Source organism: Miscanthus floridulus, chromosome 11 (genome assembly GCF_019320115.1).
Source record: "Miscanthus floridulus cultivar M001 chromosome 11, ASM1932011v1, whole genome shotgun sequence".
Lineage (NCBI taxonomy): Eukaryota > Viridiplantae > Streptophyta > Magnoliopsida > Poales > Poaceae > Miscanthus > Miscanthus floridulus.
Window position 1 is genome coordinate 73725467 of NC_089590.1, and position 23849 is coordinate 73749315.

Genomic DNA, 23849 nt, shown 5'->3' on the forward strand with positions numbered 1-23849 from the left:
CGGGCAAAGCTCCAAAATTGAAGCTCGGCGTGATGCGAGTTAAGGCGGGGTGGGGTCAGCTGGAGAGGGGGCGTGAAGGCGGAGACGCGAGCTCGAGGAATTGATGAGAGGTGCTCGCTCTCTAACTCGCCATGACGCGACTCGACGGTGGCGGAAAGCAGAGAGAGAACAGAGAAAGAGAGAAATGGAGCGCGGCAGTGGACTCGGCTCGTCCTTGCCTTGGTGGGACATGTGCGGTGAGCTCGGGAGGCCCACGCGCCGGCGCTACGGACAACGTGTGTGCATGTCCGACCGACGTGGCCCATGCGTTGTAGTGCCATAAATGGCATGACGACGGCGGCTCGCCCACATGCGCGCGGTAGAGGCGACACACATAGGGCCGGCAATAGTGCAGAGATGCAGCGGACCGGTGTGGACGCGACGATAATGCGACAGTAATGGCAGCATCATGATGTGAGGAGTGTTGGCAATGCAGACGCGATGGCAGCGCAGCGCGGCCGCGGCGGCACCCAAAACGGCAGCGCGAGGCAGAGTAGTAGGACGTGAGGCCAGTGGCTCGCTGCGGCCGGCCTCAGCCGAGCACAGATGGCTCGACCAGCCAAGCGTGGCAGCATGGTTGACCATGTGGGACGTGACCATGTGCGTGGTGTGGGGAGGCCGCGCGGTGAACGCGCACCCGGCCCCAACCAACCGGAGACTGGTAATGCGCATGAATTTTAAAGCGCTCAACACGACCAAATGGTTGCTCCTAAACCTAAACCGTCTTCACTACATTCAAGATGGCATATGGAACTACCAAATTAGGCTATAACACTACACCACTCCTTAACCCAATCTCTTACAATAAATTGCTAAATATAGCAGTGTCTAATTGTTGGCAGACTTGAAAATTTCTAAGTTTTTTAGCTGAATTTGATTTCCATTTGTGATTTCTAAGCTAGTTGAAATATTAGCTAGTAATATCATTTTTTGACCATAAGTATTTTATTGTCATCTACAAAGTTTGTACTTCAAACTTTATCTAAGTATCACATACATGTTCTATAGCATTTTTGCTTAATAAAAATTGGTTTTTAACCCTATGTGATATAACACGACTATCGAATCAACTTTTATTTCGTATTTTAGTTGATCGTTTCGAGTTATAGAAATTGATCTACACACTTTATCATATGCATTAACACATAAACATGATGCTCATGACATGTTTTAGTAAATGATTTACGGTGTAACACCGAGGGTGTTACAAATCTACCCCTATTAAACAAAATCTCGTCCCGAGATTTCATGTGCCTAGTTTGGGAAAAGAGATAAGGAATACATTCCGATTTAAACAATTACCTCGGTGAACTAGAAAGAAGGTGGGGATAATGCTTCAAGATATAGCTTTCTTGCTCCCACGTTGCTTCGTCCTCCGAGTGATTTTATCACTGAACTTTATAAAACTTCATCACATTGTTTCTAGTCACTCTTTTTTTCATCTAAGATCTTGATAGGATGCTCAATATAAGACAAGTCGGGCGGGAGGAGAAGTCCTTTAATTTCCACAGCTTTATTAGGGACCTGCAAACATTTCTTTATCTGGGAAACATGGAAGACATTCTGCACTGCTGACAAAATATCCAAGAGCTGGATACCGTAGGCAACAGAACCACACTAGGCCAAAATCTTGTAAGGTCCAACATAGCGAGCGACTAGCTTTCCCCGGACACCAAAGCGATGCACCCCTCTCTTGGGTGACACTTTGAGATATACATGATCACCAACTTCAAATTGCTAGGGCCTTCTTCGCTTATCGGCATAAGTTTTCTGACGACTTTGAGCTGCCTTCAAATGGCTCTGAATAATGCTAACTTACTCTCGAGTTTCTTTGATAAAATCAGGTCCGAAATAACCATGGTCACCCACTTCAACCCAGTTAAGTAGTGTTCTACATTTCTTGCCATACAGGGCCTCAAATGGTGTCATTCGAATGCTTTCTTGATAACTATTATTATAAGAAAACTCAGCTAGAGTCAAGCATTCGTCCCACTTTTCAGGAAAAGAAATGGCACAAGCTCTCAACATATCCTCAAGTACCAGATTTACCCTTTCTGTTTGGCCTTCAGTTTGCAGATGATAAGCTGAACTTCTGAGGAGACTTGTACCAAGACATTGCTGAAGTTGCTCCTAGAAATAAGAGACAAAGACTGACCCTCTATCTGAGACGATAGTAAGAGAAACTCCATGTAGGGTCACAATCCGGTCAAAATACAACTTGGCATACTTCTTGGCTGAATATCTTGTATCCACCAAAAGGAAATAGGCGGACTTGGTAAGGCGATTCACAATGACCCAAATAGAGTCATACCCCTTTACCGTACGGGGCAAACCCACAACAAAGTCTGTGGAAATATCCTCCCATTTCTAAACAGGGATAGACAAGGGCTGCAAAAATCTCGATGTACGCTATGGTCTACCTTAACTCTTCCACAAGTGTCGCATTCCGTGACATACTTGGTGATATCCTGCTTCATATTTGTCCACCAATACAAGTGGCGCAAATCATAGAACATCTTGTTACTTCCTGGATGGATGGACAACTTGGAGTTATGAGCTTTATCTAAAAATTTTCTCCTAAGCTCATCATTTGAGGGAACCACCAATTGGTTCTTGAACCTCACTACACCTTGATCATCAACACTGAAATGAGGACCCTGCCCTTCGGTAATTAACTTCTTGATACTCGAAATTTCTAAAACATCTTGCCTTTGCTCTATAATAAGTTGCTCAAGTAAATGCGAGACTAGAGCAATATAGGCTAGCACCTCAGCATGGTTGAGAGACAAGGATTCTTCTTCAACTTGATGCGACTTTCGACTTAAGGCATCAGCCACCACATTAGCTTTTCCAGGATGATAATGAACCTCCAAATTATAATCCTTGATTAGCTTCAGCCATCTCCATTGCCTTATGTTCAGCCCGAACTGAGTGAAAATATATTTGAGGCTCTTGTGATCCGTATAAATATGTACTTTATTTCTTAATAAATAATGCCTCCAAATTTTTAGAGCATGCACCACAGCAGTCAGCTCTAAATTATGAGTGGGACAATTCAAATTCAACACACACACACACACACACACACACACACACACACACACACACACACACACACACACACACACACACACACATATATATATATATATATATATATATATATATATATATATATATCAAATCTGAGCATATGCACAACCCAATATCATTACATCCATTATCATATTCAGATTAACCAAATTTATAACAAGTTTCACAGCATCAATACACACCACGTTGCAGTGGGAGCTTATCAAAATCATACAAAAAAACTCAAGAGCATACCAAAATCATAAAATAGCTAAGTTCATCAATTCTGATAGCTTTTCCATTGTTCTTGTTTCCTGCACATGAGTGAGCGAGAAATCAGAAGTTAGGATGATGGGTTGCAAATAAAAAACCACCAGTAATGAGAAATGAAGACACAACGATCTAACGATATGTTATTGTTGCAAATTTAAATGAAAGTACACGAGTGACCTTTTGCTCAGACTCTCTCAGAACGGCAGCTAAGTACTGACAAACACAGGTTGATAGTGGAGTAGTGGTACAGGCTTACCACGTAGAGTGAATTCTCGATGCGGTCGCCGTGGAGCACCTCGCCGAGGTTCTCGGCGCTATCGACAATGGTGCCCGGCTTGCAGAAGGGGAGGGAGTAGTATGTGTAGGGCAGCTGTGTCTTGATGGAGCTCAGCTGGTTCACCTTCACGGCGAGCGGGTCCTTCTGCAATAATCCACACAGGCTCAGAGCGTGAGGGGAGGACTCACCGAGATCAACAAACCAACACACCTAGCAAGAACACAAAATCGAAGCATAGAGGAAGAAGAAAAGACACAAGGATTTGACCACATCAGATCTCCGCCCGCTCGCATCGGATTCAGATCCGGTCGCGCCAGGCCTAAATCCACCACCGGGGACACCACCACCCAAGATCTGTCGCTTGGAGGATGGGCTCTCCCTGGATCTGCCGTCGGGGAGTACTCCCGCCCTCGATCCACCGATGGGGGACATCACCACCCTAGATCCATCGCTGGATGACAGGCGCACTGAAAGGATCTGAAATCTGAATTGGAACATGGAAAATCTGAGACGCTTGAACGTCATCAGGGTTCAGGGGAAGAAGAGGGAAGTAAATTTCATTTTTCTCACCCCACATCTTCCTGACAAAGAGCTTGGAGGCCTTGAGCACCTCCACGTAGGCGGAGACGTCGGCAGCATCTACAAGGTCGCAGAGCTCCTGCGCAAGGAACTCGACGCGCACCCCAAATGCAGCCATGAAGAGAGCGAGGCCGCGGGCGCCCGTAGCGCCGGGCGCATCGCCGACCCCGCCGCCGTTGACGCGTAGGAGGCGGCTGCTCCACGTCAGCGCGGCCTCGTGGGCCTCCTGCCGCAGCAGAAGCTCCGCCACCTCCCTCCCCTGTCCCCGGAGGCGCGGGCACCCGGCGCGCACGTAGAGCTCGAGGAGGAGCGTGCAGGTGGCCTCCACGTCGGGGCTCTCGGCGCGGATGTAGTAGCGGCCCACGGATCTAAGCGCCGTCGGGTGAGAGATAGAGAGCGAGTGAGAGAGAGTGCGGCGTCGGAGTGAGAGAGAGTGCGGCGTCGGATGGATAAGTGAGAATCTAGGGTTTGGGAAGTCCGGCGAGCGGAGTTATTTTTTTTCCGGGTTGGACGAACTTCGGCCGTTCGATTCAGATCAAGGGCCTAGATCATTGACAGGCTTAACAGGCCTACGGGTTTAGGTGGCCCACAAGCGAAAGTGAGGCCCAAGCCCAGGTTTAGAGCCTGCGGGTTCTGGCGGCAGCATTTGTAGGGGCGGCTGGTGATTGAGCCGCCCCTACAAATCGCAACACCAGGGGCGGCTGGTGAGTGAGCCGCCCCTATAAATCAGACTCATTTGTAGGGGCGGCTCGTATCACCAGCCGCCCCTGCTGTTCCATTTGTAGGGGCGGCTGGTCTCTAGGCTCCCGAGCACGTCACTGTAGGGACGGCTCTATCACCAGCCGCCCCTACAAAAAATTTATCCCGTTGCTACAAACCATTTTTCACGTAGTGAAATCAAATTGTATTTCATTTATATATCCACGAACTGAGAAACCCTCAGGTCCCTCTGCTAAGAGTGAACTATGCGTGCAACTTATATGTCTACTACTGTAGATGGTGATCTATTCCTACTCTGCTAATAAACTTGGTGGTCCGACCCCTTGCAAATTTACAATTTCGTGGACACCGTACCCGCACATGCCGTCAGTCTGTGGTAACACTAGCAGGCACAGTCTCGGGCGGCTTAGTTTAGTTTACGCTAAGCAGGGGAAACCCCAACGCTGGGTGTGGTGACAGCGGCGAGAGCGGCGGCAGACCTCGGAGCAACGCCTCCCAGTACTGCTCCGAGCTCCCGCTCGACGGTGTCACGGGGAGCCACTCAGCACCTCTGCCCTTCCCTGCCGTAGTCGACGTCACCGTCGATGACGGCGAGGTGGAGGAGGACGCCCGGGTCGACGACGACGACGGCGCCTCGGTCTTCACCGCCTTGTTCACCACCGCGACCACCTCAACGTCGGGGTCCTCACCCTCCATCACATGCTGCCGCTTCCGCTTGTTCGCCGTCGAGGCCTGCGTCACCGTCGCGGGAGGGGCCGGTGGCGCGCAGAGCTCATCAGCGCCGCGGGTGCCAACCTCGTTTGGAAAGTTGAGGATGGCCTTGGCGCCGCGCATGCGGAACGCGGCGCGGTCGTAGGCGCGTGCGGCCTCCACGGGCGTGTCGTACGTGCCGAGCCACACGCGCGAGCCGCGCCGCTTCGGGTCGCGGATCTCCGCCGCGTACTTTCCCCAGGGGCGCTGCCGGACGCCGCGGTACTTGCGGAAATCCTCGACGGCCGGCGCGGTCGGCGCGGCGGCCCAGGCGTACGAGCTCGGCGGCACGGAGATGGTGAGCGGCTGCCTCATGGTGGTGGCCACGGGCGACGACGGCTCGCTCCCAAACTTTATCATCACCGGTGCCGCCGGCTCCTGCGCCCGGAACGCCGCCGCCTCGCCGAAAGCAGCAGCGTTGGTCGGAGCAGCTCCTACGTCCATGTAGCCTTGATGCTGCTGGTGCGGTAAGAAAGAAGACATGGGCTGGAACTCCGGCTGATGAGGTGGCAGGACGGGGAAGGTGACGTCGTCGGCCACGGGGACGCTGCCGTCGCCGCCGAGCATGAGGTCGTGGATGAAGTTGAGGGCGAAGCCGTCGGCGTCTCCGGTGAAGTCCATGTTCATGTTCGTCTCTCGATGGAGCTGCACAACTGTACGTAGCGGTGGAGAGGATGGCACAAGAACACACAAACTCTCAGCGGCAGAAGGTTGTCCCGTGTCTATCTGTTTTTCTGTGTGCGTCGAGTAGCTGATGCTCCGTGGACAAGACGACTACGGCCTACGGGCGGTGCCCTGTATTTATAGGCAAGAAATCAAGCAGGGTGTGCCGAGAAGAGTACGAGACTGAAGGCCTAGGGCTTTCCTCCGGCCAGGGTGAATTTCTTTGACCACCTTTGATTAGTGGACTCGCTCTGGTCTTTACATCGTCATCTCGATCGTACTCGCTCCGTCTATGGAAGAATACAATTATGGGACCCATACCGATCAAATTAGTTTAGCTTTAACCAAGTTAAGACTAGTCTCAATGAAAGTTTCATCGTAGTTTTATGAGCATTAAATAAGTTGATATGGTATGATATTAATGAAGAGAGAGGCGATGCAAGTTTAATGGAGTGAAATGAGTTTTACGGGGATGAAACTTATTTACACTGTTTTTAACACATGGGATTCTTAGAAACAATGAGATGAAACGATGGAAGTAGCTAGTAATTAAATTTCATCTCACACAGTGTGTAGTGAGTCTGCTTCCCTGTTGATCGGATCACGGGAGCTAAGCCGGCGATGGATTTCACGACATGACGTGTAATTATTTGCCCAAGTGGCATTCTGCTCCCGTAGATATATATTTTACGCTTTCAGATTTTACTACTGACTTGGGATGACTTATTCACTGCTAGCCTTACATAACTATCCAGCTGATCTGTTGTTGTGAATGTTTTCTCTCTCTCTCTCTCTCTCTCTTTAAGAAAAATAGAGTGCAGTTACTGTGAACTTTCTTGAGTTTTTGAGCTGTGGAAGAAACAAGAACAGAAATGCTATACAACACATTTATGTTTTAGCAAAAAAAAAACACATAGATTTTAGTCCACCGGATCGTTGTCTCGGTTTATCCGCATCCGTCAGATCTGCAGGGGCTGCCTGAGGCCACCGGCCGCGCGCGGCGCCAGACGGCCGGCCGGGCAGGCGAGGCGATTACAGCATGCCAAAGCAGGATCTGCAGGGGCTGCGCGAGAATTAATTGCCCCAACGCTGCTACTACTAATACAGAAATCTAATCCGCCCCGTCGTCCTTGCCATTGCCTGGCCGCCTGGGCTCTGGGCTGCAAGCTGCATCTGCGTGCATGTACGGCTACGAGAGCTCGTAGCCCTTCGTCGATGCCACGGCGTGCCCTGCGGCCCATCAGCTAGCACACACCACCTAGGCAATGGAACCAACCCTCTGTATTTTGTCTTTCTATAGAAAAAAATTGTTTTATGTGATATGTGATTTGTGATATGTAGATCTGTAATTTTATGATTGTCTGAAGGTAGAAGAAGGCTAGAGGTAGAAGAAGGATGGAGGCTGTTGGATCTTAATCTTATGGTGCAAAAAAAATTTATGTGTTGGAATTGTATAAAATACATGGTTGTGTAGTAGACAGACTCAACAAGAAAGGATTGGAAATTATGTACAGCTGGAGCCGATCCAAAACATAATAGTAAAGAAATCACATTTCTCGAACCTGAATCTAGTAAGATTAAAGCAGTGACCAAGCTAAGAACTACAAAGCTGGCTACAACGAAAACGCGTAATGGCTTGAAAGACTGAATTTCACTAATTAAGAAACGTGTGTCTGGATATATACGACAAGAGTGATTAGTGAAGGCAGGTTTGGATGGGCAAGGCAATTGTAGAGTCTGACATTGATGAATGAGCGGATCCAACACGTACGCTCTATGTAAAGCGCACCTAAATTGGCATTTTGCCGGAGGCGTGTCAACAAAGAACAGGTAGCTCACTGGAGTATTTTGGCCAGGGCCCCAACATTTCTTCTTGCTGGATCCTCTTTTCATTCCAAAACTTTAGCTTCATCCAACATCATTTTTCCAACATCGATCGAGGTTTTGGAGATAAATACTAGCATGTACAAGTTCAAATGAATGCAAAATATTTTATGAAAAACAAAATAAAAACTAATTTTGATGGTATAAATGTTTATATATTTTGCTATATAGAGAGTAGTGAAAATTTGAGAAGTTTGACTTAGGACAAATCTAAAATAATATGCAATTTATATTAGAATTGAGAGTGTAACTTCTAGTACTATTTAAAAGTAAGATCACTGAAGAAGAAAAATTTATTCTTCAGGTGTGTTTGGTAGGACTCCACCCCAAAGGTGTCACTGACTCCTTTTCACTGAAAAAACAACTCCAAATATCTCCTCCTACTAATCCATCTCTTGGGATCCTTCGGAGGAGCTGAAGCCAGAGAGGAGCCTATCAAATAGGGAGCTTACTCATGGACAGCACACGCTCTTTGCTAGTTTTTTTTCTAATTACAGTTTAACGGAATTTACCCATTACAAAAAATATACGAGGAACAGAACAAAACATTTTTGGAAGGAGTGATTTCTTTATTTTTGAAAGGTAATTAATTGCAAAGGATTGGTATGAATTTTATCAAATTTCTTTGAGAACTTCCTAGTGAAAATCCGTGTTTCTGACCCCAATTTTGTCTTTAGAACACACTTCCAAGTGTGTTTTAATTTTAGTATATCGCAGAGATATGAACGTCGTAATTCCTTTGCATTCATTAGTACAGTAGCAAGGAGTCACGAAGTTACTGTTTTATTTTATCAAACATTCATTATTTTTATCATGTTACGCACGCTTCCTGCAGGAACCTGTTCACAATCGCGATCTCAACGGATCGGATCCACGTTTCCCCCAGGAGATCGACCGGCAGCCAGCGCACATGCTGAGGTTAACTAGTTACCTAGTTGCTTCCCGCTGGGTCCCGTCTTAGGGGTCGTCCGGTTTTTTTTTTAATGAGACCACGAATCATTCCAGCTGATCAATTGTTATACAAATAAGTCAACCATTCCGGTCAAGAATCGTTTGAGTAGTTGTTTTTGATAGCGGAACTAGCCCTTACTCTTACTGCTACGTGTCCGTGTCGACCTCACGCCTGGACGATGCACGCACGTAAGGTGGTGAGGCGAGCTCGTTTGGCTCGCTCGTGCCCATGCAGGTGTGGACTGTGTGTCCTTTGTTGCTTTATTAACTGCGCGTATATATAGTGACATGCATGCTTGTTGCCGCTAGTCTAGAGAGATGCATGCATCGATGCGGCTCGTTCATGGATCGTACGTACTGTAGTAACTTCGTAAGCGATGGCTTGGAAAATAAAGTTACTCGCGCTACGGGCTTTGACCTGGACGTACGTCTGCCTGCCCATAGACCTCGTCTTGGACGGCTGCCGATCGATGATACCGTTAGCCATCTGCGTCGATCTCATCACATGTGCAGTGTTTCGATCGATTTGGTTAGTCAATTCATAGTGATGTAAGGACCGGGTCCACCGGCCGCTAATACTACTCGCTCGTAGATTCTTGACTTGGTGATGCATATGCACTCAAGTGTAGCAACCGGCCGCTTGGGTTGGGATTAAGATGCATATGCGCTCAAGTGTGGCCACCGCACCACCCCGGATACTACAATAATAAATTAATCGAGTGCTATGTACTTTTGTTTACGAACGAGGGGTACATGCTTGGCTTCCTGGGCCTTGTTTAGATTGCAAGTTTTTTTATTCTCTCTATCACATCAAATCTTTGAACACATACATAGAGTATTAAATGTAGATAAAAAAATAACTAATTACATAGTTTGATTGTAAATTACGAGACGAATCTTTTGAGCCTAGTTAGACCATGATTGGATAATAATTATCAAATACAAACGAAAGTGCTATAGTGCCAAATACTGATTCCTAACCGCGAACTAAACAAGGCCTTGTATAGCAATAAATCTAGTTAAATCTGGGCCTTGTTTAGATTGCAAGTTTTTTCACTCTCTCTCCATCACATCAAATCTTTGACACATGTATGGAGTATTAAATGTAGATAAAAAAATAACTAATTACACAGTTTGATTGTAAATTACGAGACGAATCTTTTGAGCCTAGTTAATCTATGATTGGACAATAATTATCAAATACAAACGAAAATGCTACAGTACCAATACTGATTCATAACCTCAATCTAAACAAGGCCCTGATTGGCAGTTAGAGTGCACAGGTGCATGCCAAAGGACATGTGCAGTGCAGCAATTACTAGGAAAGGAAGAGGAGTAGAAAAGAGAGTAGTAGTATATTAGAATGCAGCTAGGCAACATCGTACGTCCACATGTCTGCCATGCATGATGCAAAAGGACACATGGGCCGGACAACGGTGGTGGTAGACTCGTCATGAGGGATTAGCGGTTACATTACATGCATGCAAGTCATCCATCGATTGACTTGATACCGCCGGTAACACCGGCGGCCCGGTACTGAGTCTTGGAATTCAGCAGACGCTACTGTAAGTTTTATTATTACTGTTGCTTATTATTATTATTGTTGTTAGACTGTTACACTAGTACGTGAATGGTTCAATGGTTAACGTGAATGGTTCCAATAGTAATAAAAATGTTAAGACAGTGGTTTAGACCATAATAAAGAATGTTTAATGATATTTTGTCAACTGATATGAGAACTTAAGCAGAACAATTGTCTTAACATGGCTTCTTTATATCATATACTGTCATTTATATCTTTATATCATAGTAATTTATATCTTTATATCATACTCTCTCCATATTGGTAATTCAAGTCATTTTGGACAGCGACGTGGTCTCCAAAGGATAACTTTGACTTCTTATTTTTATAAAAATATTTATTTGAAAAGCGATATATGTATATTTTTATGAAAGTACTTTTCAAGACAAATCTATATCCATATGGTTTTCATATTTTCAAACTCAACAACTTAAAAGTTATTCATGATTTATATTCCCAATGTTTGACCCAAACCTTGTCCAAAACAACTTGAATTACCAGTAATTTATATGCTACTCTATGATTTTACGTCTTTACTAACTAAAAACTCCTAATTAGTTTAAGCAAACATGATATGTCTTGGCATTAGTTTCAAAATTTAATGATTTTTAATAGTCCACTATTGGAACTTAGCATCTACTATAGCTGTAATATATTCACGATTCGCTACACAGAAATTAATATGCTAGAAGCTGTTATTTGCTACTCTCTCTATTTCAAATTATAAGATGTTTTGGTATTTCTAGATACGTAACTTTTGTTATGTACTTAGGTGTACATAATGTCTAGATATGTAGTAAAAGTAATGTATGTAAAAAGAACAAAACGACTTATAATTTGAAAATGAGGGATATATCTTGGACACGATGAGGGAGCACAACACTGTTTTCGATCTACTACCAAAGTACGAGAATGTTTTTTTTTGTGCACGAGATTATAACTTGAAAATAGCCGAAATGAGCCCATGGCCCCATGGAAAGGATCCGCTACTAAAAAAAATCCAGGAGTTACCAAAGAAGGCCAATTTGCATTTTTTAACTTAGTTATGAGTATATTTTTCATAGTAAATCTATTTAGAGGCATAAATATTGATACTATCTATAAACTTAGTTGAATTTAAGAAAATTCAACTAAGATTTGTGAATCATGGTACAAACATTGATGTTCATTCATATACATATGTGCGCACTCACCCTTATGGAACCGGGTCGTGAAATCTTGAAGTTAACAAAGTCACCACACATGTCTTCCTCGTAGTTTGCCCTGAAAGAACGTGTTGTTAATTAAATCCTAAAATAAAGTCAGAAAAATATAAAAAAATGGTTTGTCCACGTGAAGTTGAAGACCTGAATTCAAATAGACAAAATTCACCAAAAACATCTAACAAACTGAAAAAAAAACTCAAACCCCTGCCCCACTAATACACAGCGGCACCGCAGCTCCGTGAGATGAGCTAGCCACAGACCTGATAAGCTCGATTTGTCATGAAAATATGTACATGATGGTGCACTAGAGCACGTGCACCCATACGTCCACACCCTCTATGCAATTGTATGTATGGTATCTTCAACAGTTGACAGATCAAACGACGAAGACCAAAAAAAAACCCAACAACAAAATTTCGATCGAGTTACTAAACCTTGGGCCGATCGAGGGATGGAGAATGTATGTTGTCATGATCACATCCAAACCCCCCAGTGGGATCGCTCGCCAACTTGGGTACGGTCCAAAATGTCCTAACACGGAACAGAGGAGCATATCAGCTGGCCAGGTCAACACGTACATGCACGTCGCTCCAAACGGCCGGACTGACCTTGACCCCGGGCCGCTTCGGCCGGCCGGCGCGAGCCGGACCCTATCCTACATTCCTACGCGACTCCCGGCCGCGGACCGCGTCCTAGCGCGGAGCCCGTGAATCATCTCACGCGGACCCCTCCACTCCACTCTTCAGGTTCGACGACGCGAGAGTGAACTTTTGATGTGCGCGCGCGGCTGCCGGCCTTGCGGACGCTGCCAAAGCAAAGATATTTCCATCTCCAGATCTCGAGATCTGGCATCACATGACTACATGATGAGGGATAAGGCTGAGGTCCTCCACACGCAGAGTTTACACGTAGGTTTGTTTCTACAGTGCAGCTTCATGTGTTGTTGGCACTCACCTTTTGCTGCAGAAAATACGACGTGCCTCTTACAATGTCACGGGATCTATGTTATTCGTGCTCCCTTATAAAAAAACACGATCAGTATATTACCGAGTTAAATCATTGTGAGTTTAATTAAATCTACACTGTTTTACAATTAGTATGATAACTTTGCTTTGGTGTAATACTCACCGTCGACCACCCATTCTTCTCTAAGACTAGTTTCAATAAGGTTTCATGGGCGTTAAAAAAATAACGTGGCATAATATTGATGATGTGGTAAATGTTTCATGAGATGAAATGAGTTTCATTTAGACGAAATTGGTCTACACTGTTTTCCAGCACATAAGAGTCTAGGAAATAGTGACATCAAACTAAGAGCAGTCTTAGTGAGCAGTTTCGCGTTATTTCCAAAACTATCGTATAGAATGAAATGAAACGCGGATAAAACACCCACTCTCAACGAAAAGTTTCATTCTAGTTTTCATAGACATTTAATTTAATGACTCATAGAGAGTTGATAATCATGTCAAGAGAGTTTCATCTAGATGAAGCTTACTTCTTCTCTCTCTTCTTAAAAATGTTGACATGTCATAAAACTGGCTATGTGATAGTCTATTAAATGCAGATAAAACTCACATGAAACTCCCACTGAGACTGGACTAAGACTGACCTAATCTTACGCTCGGTCATCTCGCCGTCGACCCCGCCCACCGGTTGTCCTCCATTTGCCCGGTCGATGGTGGTGCCGCCAAATTGCCTTGTCATCCATGACTCCGCCACCGTTGCCAGACACCGCCCTAGGCATCCTTCTAAACCCAGAGGACATTGGAGTCCAAACTCGAATCCTAGTCTCCATACTGTTGCCGCCGGTTCCGTCAATTCCATGACATCGACAACGACAACGAGGTTATTCTCCAACTCACCTCTTGACACGTGTTCATGCGTTGCTAGTAGATGTCGACACACGTGCATCAAATAAGGATTTGGTCATGTGTTGTTCCTGCTGTATATGAACATCTTGATCATCTCGTCGTGTGTTGTCTTTGCTGTCTTTCATGAGAAAAAGTCTCAATTTGCATAAAACCCCTGCCCCACTCATATAATGGTACCATAGCCCATATAAAAATGACCACAACCAAAGACGAACACCTATACTTTAACGTGAGATTTTTTAACTCTGTTCTAAGTTCGGTCTCACAGGGAGTCGACCCATGGCATTTCATAATAAAACGCAACCAAGCTCGATTAGGCCTTATCCATCGGCCAGATTGTATGAGACCAACGTTTGCTGTCTTTCTGCTCTGTTGTCTAGTGTTATTTCATAGTAATTTCTTTACCTGTATCCATCTACACCACACATTTGTAGTAGTAGAATATTGTACTACTGGTGCAGTCTTCTAGCAAGGACTGTCCTTGTTTATTACAAAGCAAGCCCAGGTCCCTTGCAGCATTTAGGTACCACGAAAGCTACTACTACCTCTGGTTACACACACTAGGCAGCATGGGCTGAAATACTAAAAGACGTGCGAACGAAGATGATTAAAAAGATTTGGGAGATTTTGACTAACAAGTAAGAGCACAGGAGCAGCTGAGTACATGCCAACGCGTTCACTATCCTACGAGAAAAATACAGTATATGGCGCATCAGTTCCGTTACGAGAGATACGTACTGGTGTATTTGACTCCGGTCCTTGGGTAATACTAACGAGTAGTAAATGAATAAAGTAATTCACCGTCACCGCTAAGCCGCTAAGTTCCAACCAAGCGAAAACCAGCGCGATGTTGCACTTGCGTTTGCGCAATCACGGAGGATTTAAAACTGCAGTATAGCTTTGAACGTATGCATGGATCGATCGATGGATCGCGTGTCGTGTCTCACCAGCACTCTGCATCCACGGCTCTCTTCGGAGGGTGGACCAGAACGGTGTGCACATGAATGCCAAGTTCCAGAGGAGTGAGGACTCTCGAGTTGGGAGTGTGCACGGGATTGTCCGGGGAACTCACCCAGAAAGTGCGTCTCAGTAATCTCCCCGGACCGAATGACCCCGGCCTGGAAAGCGATCGCTCGAGGCTCGACCAGGCCAGTGGACCGCGCTCAATCGGCCGAACTCGCTCGCTGTAATAACTACGGCCCCGTTTGGTGGAGACAGAAGAGAGAGCTTCTATAAACAATGCATACGTCAGAGAAGCTGAATGACTCTGTGGATTTCCCTTCGTGGAAATAAGGTTGCTTCAATTCTGCTCTGAGAATATTCAGCCCAGGTGAGCCAAGATAAGCTGAAACGGAAGTCTGCAAGCCTCAAAATTTGTCCACACTCAGACTTTTCAGATTCCGGCAGAGACGTTCAGGTTATTTTGTTTAAGAAAAGAAATAGAGCTGGGTAGGACTATCTCAAAAGTTCGGGTCCAGTAAGGTTTATATCTTGACAAAAGCTCTCGTTTTCCTTCCGAGTTTTGTTCTCATATTTTCTGTAATCATTCCAATTCCATTCTATTTGTTTGCTACTACTAGATTTGCAGTTTCCCTTTCATTTTCTAATCATGCTTTCCATCAAAGGAAAAAAAGTTATGTTCTTGACATCAACTGTTGCAGTGGCCGCAGGATTAGTAGACGTGAATTTGAGGGGAAAGAACGTGCATAAGGTCTTGTGACAGAAAACACAGGCAACTCACCATTAACCAAACACTGCCGATCCCTCTTTCTTCACGGGGCATGATTTCATCATCAACAATGTTATAGATGAAACGGTTCAAAACAAAAGCTGCTGATATGAGATTTCTTCATTTTTATTATTAAATAAAATAACTAATAAAAAGGTTAAAAAACAATTGTACTAAAATTTTACAAAGTAACAGTCATCTTTTTTGAGAATTAAAAGATTAAGAAAATCATTCCACTCCACTATATCACATCACATGGTTTGTGTCAGCTAAGTTTTTTTTAGTGGAAACAGTCAGTTAGCTAAGATCTTTTTTTAAGATGCCCCAAACAGGTCCCCAAAGCATAGAAAGGCCGTGATCTAGGCCCTGGGGCCTGGGCTCGGCTACGTCGCAACCAGCTTCTTTTACTGGATTCAAGCTTTTGGGCCGAGGCCCGTGACTTCCTTTTCTCCAAGTTTCCCACCAACTTCTATCGTGGGCCCGGCAAGTGAAAGCGACCACTTGTTCCTGACTCATGACTTTCAGTAATTAATTAAGAACATAAAGGAGGCGGTGAAAGAAAAGGTTCATGTGTTTAATGAGGTACTTACTGAACGCTATTTGGGGCTACCTACTGATGTGGGAAGATCAAAAGGTGGTGTCTTCAAATACCTTAAAGATCGAGTATGGAGTAAGGTACAAGGGTGGATGGAGCAAAGCCTACCGGTTGGTGGAAAAGAAGTCCTGATCAAAGCTGTAGCTCAAGCAGTTCCCACATATTCTATGGGTTGTTTCCAGTTGCCGAGAGGGCTTTGCCAAGCAATCAATGCAATGATTGGAAAATTTTGGTGGGGCAGCAAGGATGGCAAAAGGAAAACATGTTGGGTGTCTTGGGAGGAGATGACACAACCAAAATATCTTGGTGGTCTTGGATTTCAGGATATTGAAATGTTTAATCTGGCATTACTTGCTCGACAAACTTGGAGAATTATGCAAAATTCAGAATCACTAAGCACCAAATTGTTGAAAGCAATATATTTTCCAAATGGGCAATTCGTGGATGCTGATTTAGGAAGTAAACCGTCCCAGATTTAAGAAGACCATTTTTTTAATGAGACCAGGAACCATTCCAGCCGATCAATTGTTATACAAATAAGTCAATCATTCCGGTTGAGAACCGATTCCAGGAGTGGTTCTAGATAGCGGAACCAGTTGTAGAGACGGCTTGGGAACCGCCCCTACAAACCCTTGATTTATAGAGACGGTGTGGTAGGGGTGGCTGGCAAAACCGCCTTTACAAACCATCGCCAGCCGCCCCTACAAATGCTTACTGTAGTAGTGACTCTTACTGCTACGTGTCGGTGTCGACCTCACGCATGGACGATGCACGCACGTAAGGTGGTGAGGCGAGCTCGTTTGGCTCGCTCGTGACCATGCAGGTGTGGACTAGGTGTCCTTTGTTGCTTTATTAACTGCGCGTATTCTAATATATCAAAGCAGTTTGCTTTGGCCGCCTCTCAGGCTATCCACGTCACCCCCATCGTTTACAGCAGTTGGATCTTCGATCGTGTGGCCATGGTTGTCTGGAGCAGATTCGGCCGGAAGCGGCTTCTGCCGCTCTGGCTTCGCTTCCACAGCTTTCCCTTACCTTCTCTCCGTGTTGTGCGGCTTCTGCTCCGGAGTAGGCCCATCAGATATATACGCCGGCTTTCGATTATGTCTTCCCGATCCTTCCACCGCTCCCTCTCGTGTCCGCACCTCTTCCCTCTCCCTCATCTCTCACGGCGACGGCTAGGGCGATCCCCAGCGTGGCAGCCATGCGAGGCTGTGGCCCGGTGGCCCCCTAGCACGGAGGCGCGGCGGCCAGGCGAGGCCGCCCACCAGCGCGGCGGCACGGGTGCGGCCCCTAGGCACGACAGTGCGGTAGAGCGGGCCGAGTGCTCCCCTTGGCATAGCTGTGCGGTGGCACGGGTGGTCCCTAGGGGTGCACCCAACATGCAGCGGCTCCGACATGAGCAGACGCTGGTAAATGTGGCCTCTCTCCTTGCTCCTCCTCTCTTTCCCTCACCGGTGCCCAGCGTCGATCTGTGCGATCTGTGCTTGTTGCCTTCTTTGCTGGGTCGATCCGGGGCCTCCATGGCCGGATCCGGTCGTTCCCCTAAATCTGTGTAGAGCACCAAGCGTGAAGCTTTGGGGGGCTCCATGACCGGATCAGTCCTCCTACGCCTGTGGCCGCCGTCTTGGGTGAAGAGTCGCCTGTGCCCTGCGGCTGAGCTGCAGGGTGGGCGCACACCAGTCAGTCGAGTCGGGCTAGGCCATGGCAATGCGCTCAAGCTGGACCCGCTTGTATGTCATCGCCGCTTCTTTTCTTCCTCTCGTCGGCGTCACATCCTCCCCTCGCATCCTAGGCTTTGCTTCACCACGGTCGCTCAAACTTTGGAGGAATTGGTACGTTTCTTTTTTGTTCTTTTATTTTTATTGGTTGCCCAGTGTCATTATCTGTTCTTTTATATGCTGACAGCACGGACTTTTCTTTTTGCCTGTAGGTTTGCATCATCTAGATCCGAGGTGTCTGCCAGTATGCACACCATCGACGTTGTGCTGGATTGTTGGGTCGGCTTCTTGGCACGCACCAGTTTCCTACCCATCCGCGTATGCCTGCTTGCCACCTGCTACCTGCTTGACAAAATGACTGAACTGATGCAGGTCAGTTCAGCTTATAATTACAAAGCCTTTCACTTGATGTTCTAACATAGATCTGAGCACATGAACATGTCGGTGATATTTGTTTGACACCATATGCACAACATTGGTGATGTTTTTTGGTTTATTGTTTGCATTTCGTTCATGTGCAATGATGAGTACGATTTCATATTGTTGTTGCATTTCAGTTTGTGGGAATGAGCTTGTGCTATGATGATTGCACCATAAATTAGGTTTACTGTGCTGACATAGAAGGATGCCAAGAGTTCAAAGATTGCACCATAAATTAGGTTTACTGTGTTGACACTGACAAAAATAAAGAAGCCAACACCTGCATCTTAGAACTTAGAGAAACCAAATATGTTCACATTTTCTTATGCCATACTGATGTTATCACCGTATCGTCAGCCATATATATTTATTTGTATGTATATTTAAAGATTAGTGGTGACATGAAATTGCTCCCTCAGCTTGTTATCAATATCATGGTACTGTTTATGCTAGAAAATTAAAATTGAGCGTCTGCCAAGATCATTGAGAAATAGTGACACAGAGTTGGAATTCTTAATTACCTTATCCAGACAGAGATCCATCTTGCGACATCAATCTACATGCCTGCAGGAGTAGATGATCCAAACGAAACGTGGAATTTCGTATATCTTTTGCTAACTTGCTTTAGAGTTAGGTATTGGAAACTAAACAACAAACAGAAAATATTTCCCTTTCATTGCTTTTTGTATCAGGTAAATTTGTCCTTAGTTCCCTATTGAAGACTACTTTTAAATGACACCTTCTTTTCACAAACTTACCATGCAAAATGGTTCCTGTCAGTGTCTGCTTTGTTGGTCGGTGAAAAGTGTATGAACTTTGCCACACCTTTCGCATGTAATATATTCATCCTGCAAGTTCCAACTTATTACATCCCCGAAGACAGCAAATCATATATGGCATGAGAATTATACATTCAAAACCCTGAGCTTTATCCCCTTACCGGCGCGCGTGAAGGCGCGTGGCATTCACTAGTATATAGTGACATGCATGCTTGTTGCCGCTAGTCTGCATGCATCGATGCAGCTCGTTCATGGATCGTACGCACTGTAGTAACTTCCTAAGCGATGGTGTTGTAACACGGCTTCGGCGGGTGACGAAGGCCCCCGACAGCAAGGTGTCGCCAAGGCGTCTTCGACCGTCTTAGGGCGGAGACCTGGCGCTTACTAAAGGAACTTTCCTGGCTATGCTCGTAGGGCACTACACAAGGCTCGGCGGGCTTGTCGCGAATTCCGCCCAGGCCGGGCGCTGAGACCTCCGACCTATGCCCAGGCGGACACCGCCCCGCTTCGGCTCACGGGCGCCTCCGGCGATGAGGGCGGAGGCCGCCTTACCTCTGAACTAACCAAACAAACAATCTTGCCTAGGTGTGTGCAGGTACTCAAGCGTAGGCGCCCGTGGTCCGCGCGAGCGCGCCAGCGTGGCCCCCGCGCGGCCGGGCGGAGGCCCACGGTTGACGTCTCTGACCGGACCGGTGGAGACCCGCCAAGGCGACGGCGCGCCCCCGATGACGCAGGCCAGGGTCGGGAACCACGGCCCCCACGCGGCCGGGCGGAGACATACGGACGATGTCTCCGACCGGACCTGCGGAGACCCGCCAAGGCGATGGCGCGCCCCCGAAGACGGAGGCCAGCATCGGGAACCTGGGCCTTTGGGCCGAAGATCGAGGCACGGTGGGCCGGTCGCTTATGGAGGCCCGTTACTTGGAGACGGTGTGGCAGGATTGCCCCGCAAACAAGAGACCAATGGCGGAATATTCTAGGAATGTACTGTAGCAGTTGAGGGGCATTGTAATAAATTCTGTCAGGAAGTAGTTGAGCCCTATAAATAGGGAACACTTGTAACCGTGCGGATGGATGGTGAATGAATTAATGAAACCCAAGTTTCTCGTGCCAGCTTCCCACAAGTTCACCTGTCGTGCCTATCCTGAGCCTCCGCCCAAGGGCGACTCCTGGCGGGCGGAGGCCCCTGTCTCCCTCACTCTGTCTGGAACCTCCAGTTCCAACATTGGCGCCCACCGTGGGTTGGCCAAGACAAACCAACGATGGCAGGGAAAAGAAAAACCACCACCAGAGCAGCAACGACCACGGGTCAGAGAGGAAGGCCTAGGCGCACCACCCGTAGCACCTACGCAACCTCGCCAGCGGAGGATGGCACTAGAGCAGATGCCCAGGGTCAACAACTAGACCCCCAACATCCAGAGATCCAAGATCCGGAGGCCCAACCAAACTTAGGTACAACACTCGAGCAAGAACTACAACAGCTGCAAGCACAGTTGCAAAGAGCGCAACAAGAGAGGGACATAATGGCAGCAGCATTCGCAGCTAATCAGCAAGCCACTCAAGCGTCAGCACAAGCAGCAAAAATAAGGCAGCAGTTGGCAGTCCTACATGCTGAGATGCTAAGTATGCAGCATGCAGTACCAGCGTCAACCTCAGCGATCCTAGCCTCCGCAGCAACACCAACCGCAAACATGCCTCTGCCAGTGACTAGCCCAACCACGACGCCATCTCAGGCGATGCGGAGGCCTATCGACCCCAAGTCCCCACTCTCTGAAGGCATACAACAATCGCCATGGCCAGCGGCGTACAAGCCAATCACACTACCAAAGTTGAACAGAAAGATAGACCCCCATCAGTTCATTATGAGTTACGAGGCAGCAGTAGCCTCCGCCGGTGGAGACGACGCCGTCCTGGCAAAGTCATTTGTTATTGCTGCCGAAGGTGACGCGTTGGCTTGGTATTCCATGCTCAAACCCAGCACAGTCTATTCCTGGGAAAATCTCCGAGACAAAATATTGGCAAACTTCAAGGGGCTAGCAGCACAGTAGCTGACATCCACAAATATGTTCCAATGCAAACAAATGCAGGGAGAGACACTACACGACTACTTTTGGAAATTCGTGCAACTAAAGGCGAAGGCACCAGACGTCCCAGAAGAAATCGCCATTGAAGCAGTGATCAAAGGGCTCCGAATCGGGCCGTTCGCAGCACACCTAGCAAGAAAGAAACCAACTTCCATACAGCAGTTGTACGATGAGTTCGAGAAGTACTGCAGATCAGACAATGACCTTCGGAAAAGGCTAGAGGAGCAGGGTCAAAATATACAGCAAAACAACAGCAAAAACTCATAGAAGAGCTATGCGAACCAGAACGCATCAAATCAGAAACCAGGCCAGGGGCAGGTGCTCAGCATCGAGGGTCAACCTCACCCCGAACAAGGGCAACTGCTAGGGCCAGCAGGGCCGGAGACCCAGACCAGGAACCAAGGTAGGCAAGGCTACCAAGGCAAAAACTGGAACAAAAACCACATCCACAAACAACGCATGCCATATTGCGTTTTTTCACGGCGAAAGCACAGAGCACATCACCAAAGATTGTCCGAAGACAAAGGAGACATAGGAAAGAATGAAGAACAAGCAGACCGCCCAACCTCCGGCACAGCAGAACGCAAGAGAGGTCAACACCACCTACACAACTGGCCACCAACAGTACTGCCCGATGTACCCAGCGCTAAATGCAAACCAAATACATCCCTCCACACTGGCCTCCGCCTATTACCCAGAATTCCTACCAGCATGGCGGTCAGCGCCCTCACAGCAGCCCCCAGCGGGCAACTATAGGTCAGAGGCAAGCCTAACCTACATAAACCCAAAAACTCCCCACATAACCTACCTCGAAACAAACCAACCGCCACAAAACCAAAGCACGTTCGAGTATCCGCCGCAACAGCAGCAAATGCAACAACTGCCTCCGCCACCACCTCACAACCAATCCCCAACACCAAAAAACGAGCCAAACCTAGAAAACCAAGTCAACCCTCATGGAGCACTGCCAATAATAGGCATGATACTGCCAATCGCTGGAGGATCATCAATGGAGTTTCAAACGAAAAAGCAAAAAAAGAATCACCTCCGCCTGGTAAACAATGTAGCAGTTCATGGCACAGCAAAATACATAGATTAGTCCAGAGTCCCAATCACCTTCACAGAAGAAGATCTCCAGCTAGAAAGCTACCCTCACACAGACGCAATGGTGATCAAAACAAACATAGCAGCATGGGAGATAAGCAGAGTGTTGATTGACACTGGCAGTTCAGCAGATATCATCTTCGCAAATACCTTCGACCAAATGAAGCTCAGCAGAAATCAATTACAGCCCTCCGAATCCCCTTTAATAGGATTCGGAGGCAAGCAGATACAAGCACTAGGAAAAATATCACTCCCAGTGTCGTTCAGAACCCAAGCAAATGCCAGAACTGAGTACATAACCTTCGACGTCGTCGATTTGTATTACCCATACAATGCCATTCTGGGCAGAGGATTCACAACCAAATTCAACGCAACACTGCATGTGGCCTACCTGTGCATGAAAATACCAGCACTCCATGGTATTATCACAGTCCGAGGCAGCCAAAAAGAAGCAAAAAACATAGAAAAAGCTATCTACAGAGCCCAAAGAAACATCAATGCAGTCGAGTCGGCAGACAAAGAACAAGAGCCTCCGGATATGCCCAGAGGAAAAACATATATGGCAGGTCCAGAACAGACAAAGTTGATCCCTCTAGAAAAGGAGTTACCAGATAGAAAAGTAACAATGTTGAAACTAGAGGTTTCAACCTACGTGGCGAAGACCAAGGCCTCCGCCCGTCGGACGGCCGGCCTCGGACGGAGGCTCTGGGTACGAGCGACAGGGGGAATAGTGGAGAGTAAGGGAATGGCACGAGAAGTTAGGGTTTCATTAATTCACCCACCAACCAACCTCTATGGTTACAAGTGTCCCCTATTTATAGGACTCAACTACCACATAACAGAATTTATTACAATGCCCCTCAACTACTACAGTACATTCCTGGAATATTCTGCCGCTAGCCTTTTATTCGCGGGGCAGTCCTGCCACACCGCTTCTAAGCAATGGGCCTCCATGAGCGGTCGGCCCACTGTAGCTGGTCTTCGGCCCAAAGGCCTGGCTCCCCGGTGCCGGCCTTCATCCCCCACGGCGCGCCGCTCCCCTGGCCGACCTCCGCCGGACGGTCGGAGACGTTCTCCGCGGGTATTCGCCCGGCCGCGCGGGGGCCATGGTTCTCGCCACTGGCCTTCGCGTTCAGGGGCGCGCTGTTGCCTCGGAGAGTCCCCGCCGGTCCGGGCGGAGACATCACCAGCTGGTTTCGCCCGGCCACTGGCCTCGGAGCCTCCGCCATCAATGGCGCGCCGTTGCCTCAGAGGGTCCCCGCCGGTCCTGGCAGAGACATCATCTGTAGGTCTCTGCCCGGCCGCGCAGGAGCCATGCTGGCGCGCTTGCGCCCACCGTGAGCGCCCGCGCTTGAGTACCTACGCACACTTGGGCAAAATCATTTGTTTGGTTAGTTTAGAGATAAGGCTGCCTCCGCCCGTAATACCGGAGACGCCCGCCTGAGCGGTCGGCGGGGTGCGTGCCTGGCCTCGGTGGAGTCCGTGATGACCCCTCAAGCATGGTCGAGAAATCTCCTAGTTAGCGCCCGGTCTCCGCCCGCTCGAAGACGCCTT

General features: G+C 47.4%; 1 protein-coding gene across 1 annotated transcript; it reads right to left on the minus strand.

The window, feature by feature from the left end:
• Positions 1 to 5173: 5173 nt before the first annotated feature.
• On the minus strand, positions 5174 to 6441 carry LOC136494716 (ethylene-responsive transcription factor 6-like). The gene has a single exon (XM_066490893.1). It carries the CDS (start codon positions 6335 to 6337, stop codon positions 5372 to 5374), a length of 966 nt encoding a protein of 321 aa, XP_066346990.1. The 5' UTR covers positions 6338 to 6441; the 3' UTR covers positions 5174 to 5371.
• Between the last annotated feature and the right edge of the window lie 17408 nt (positions 6442 to 23849).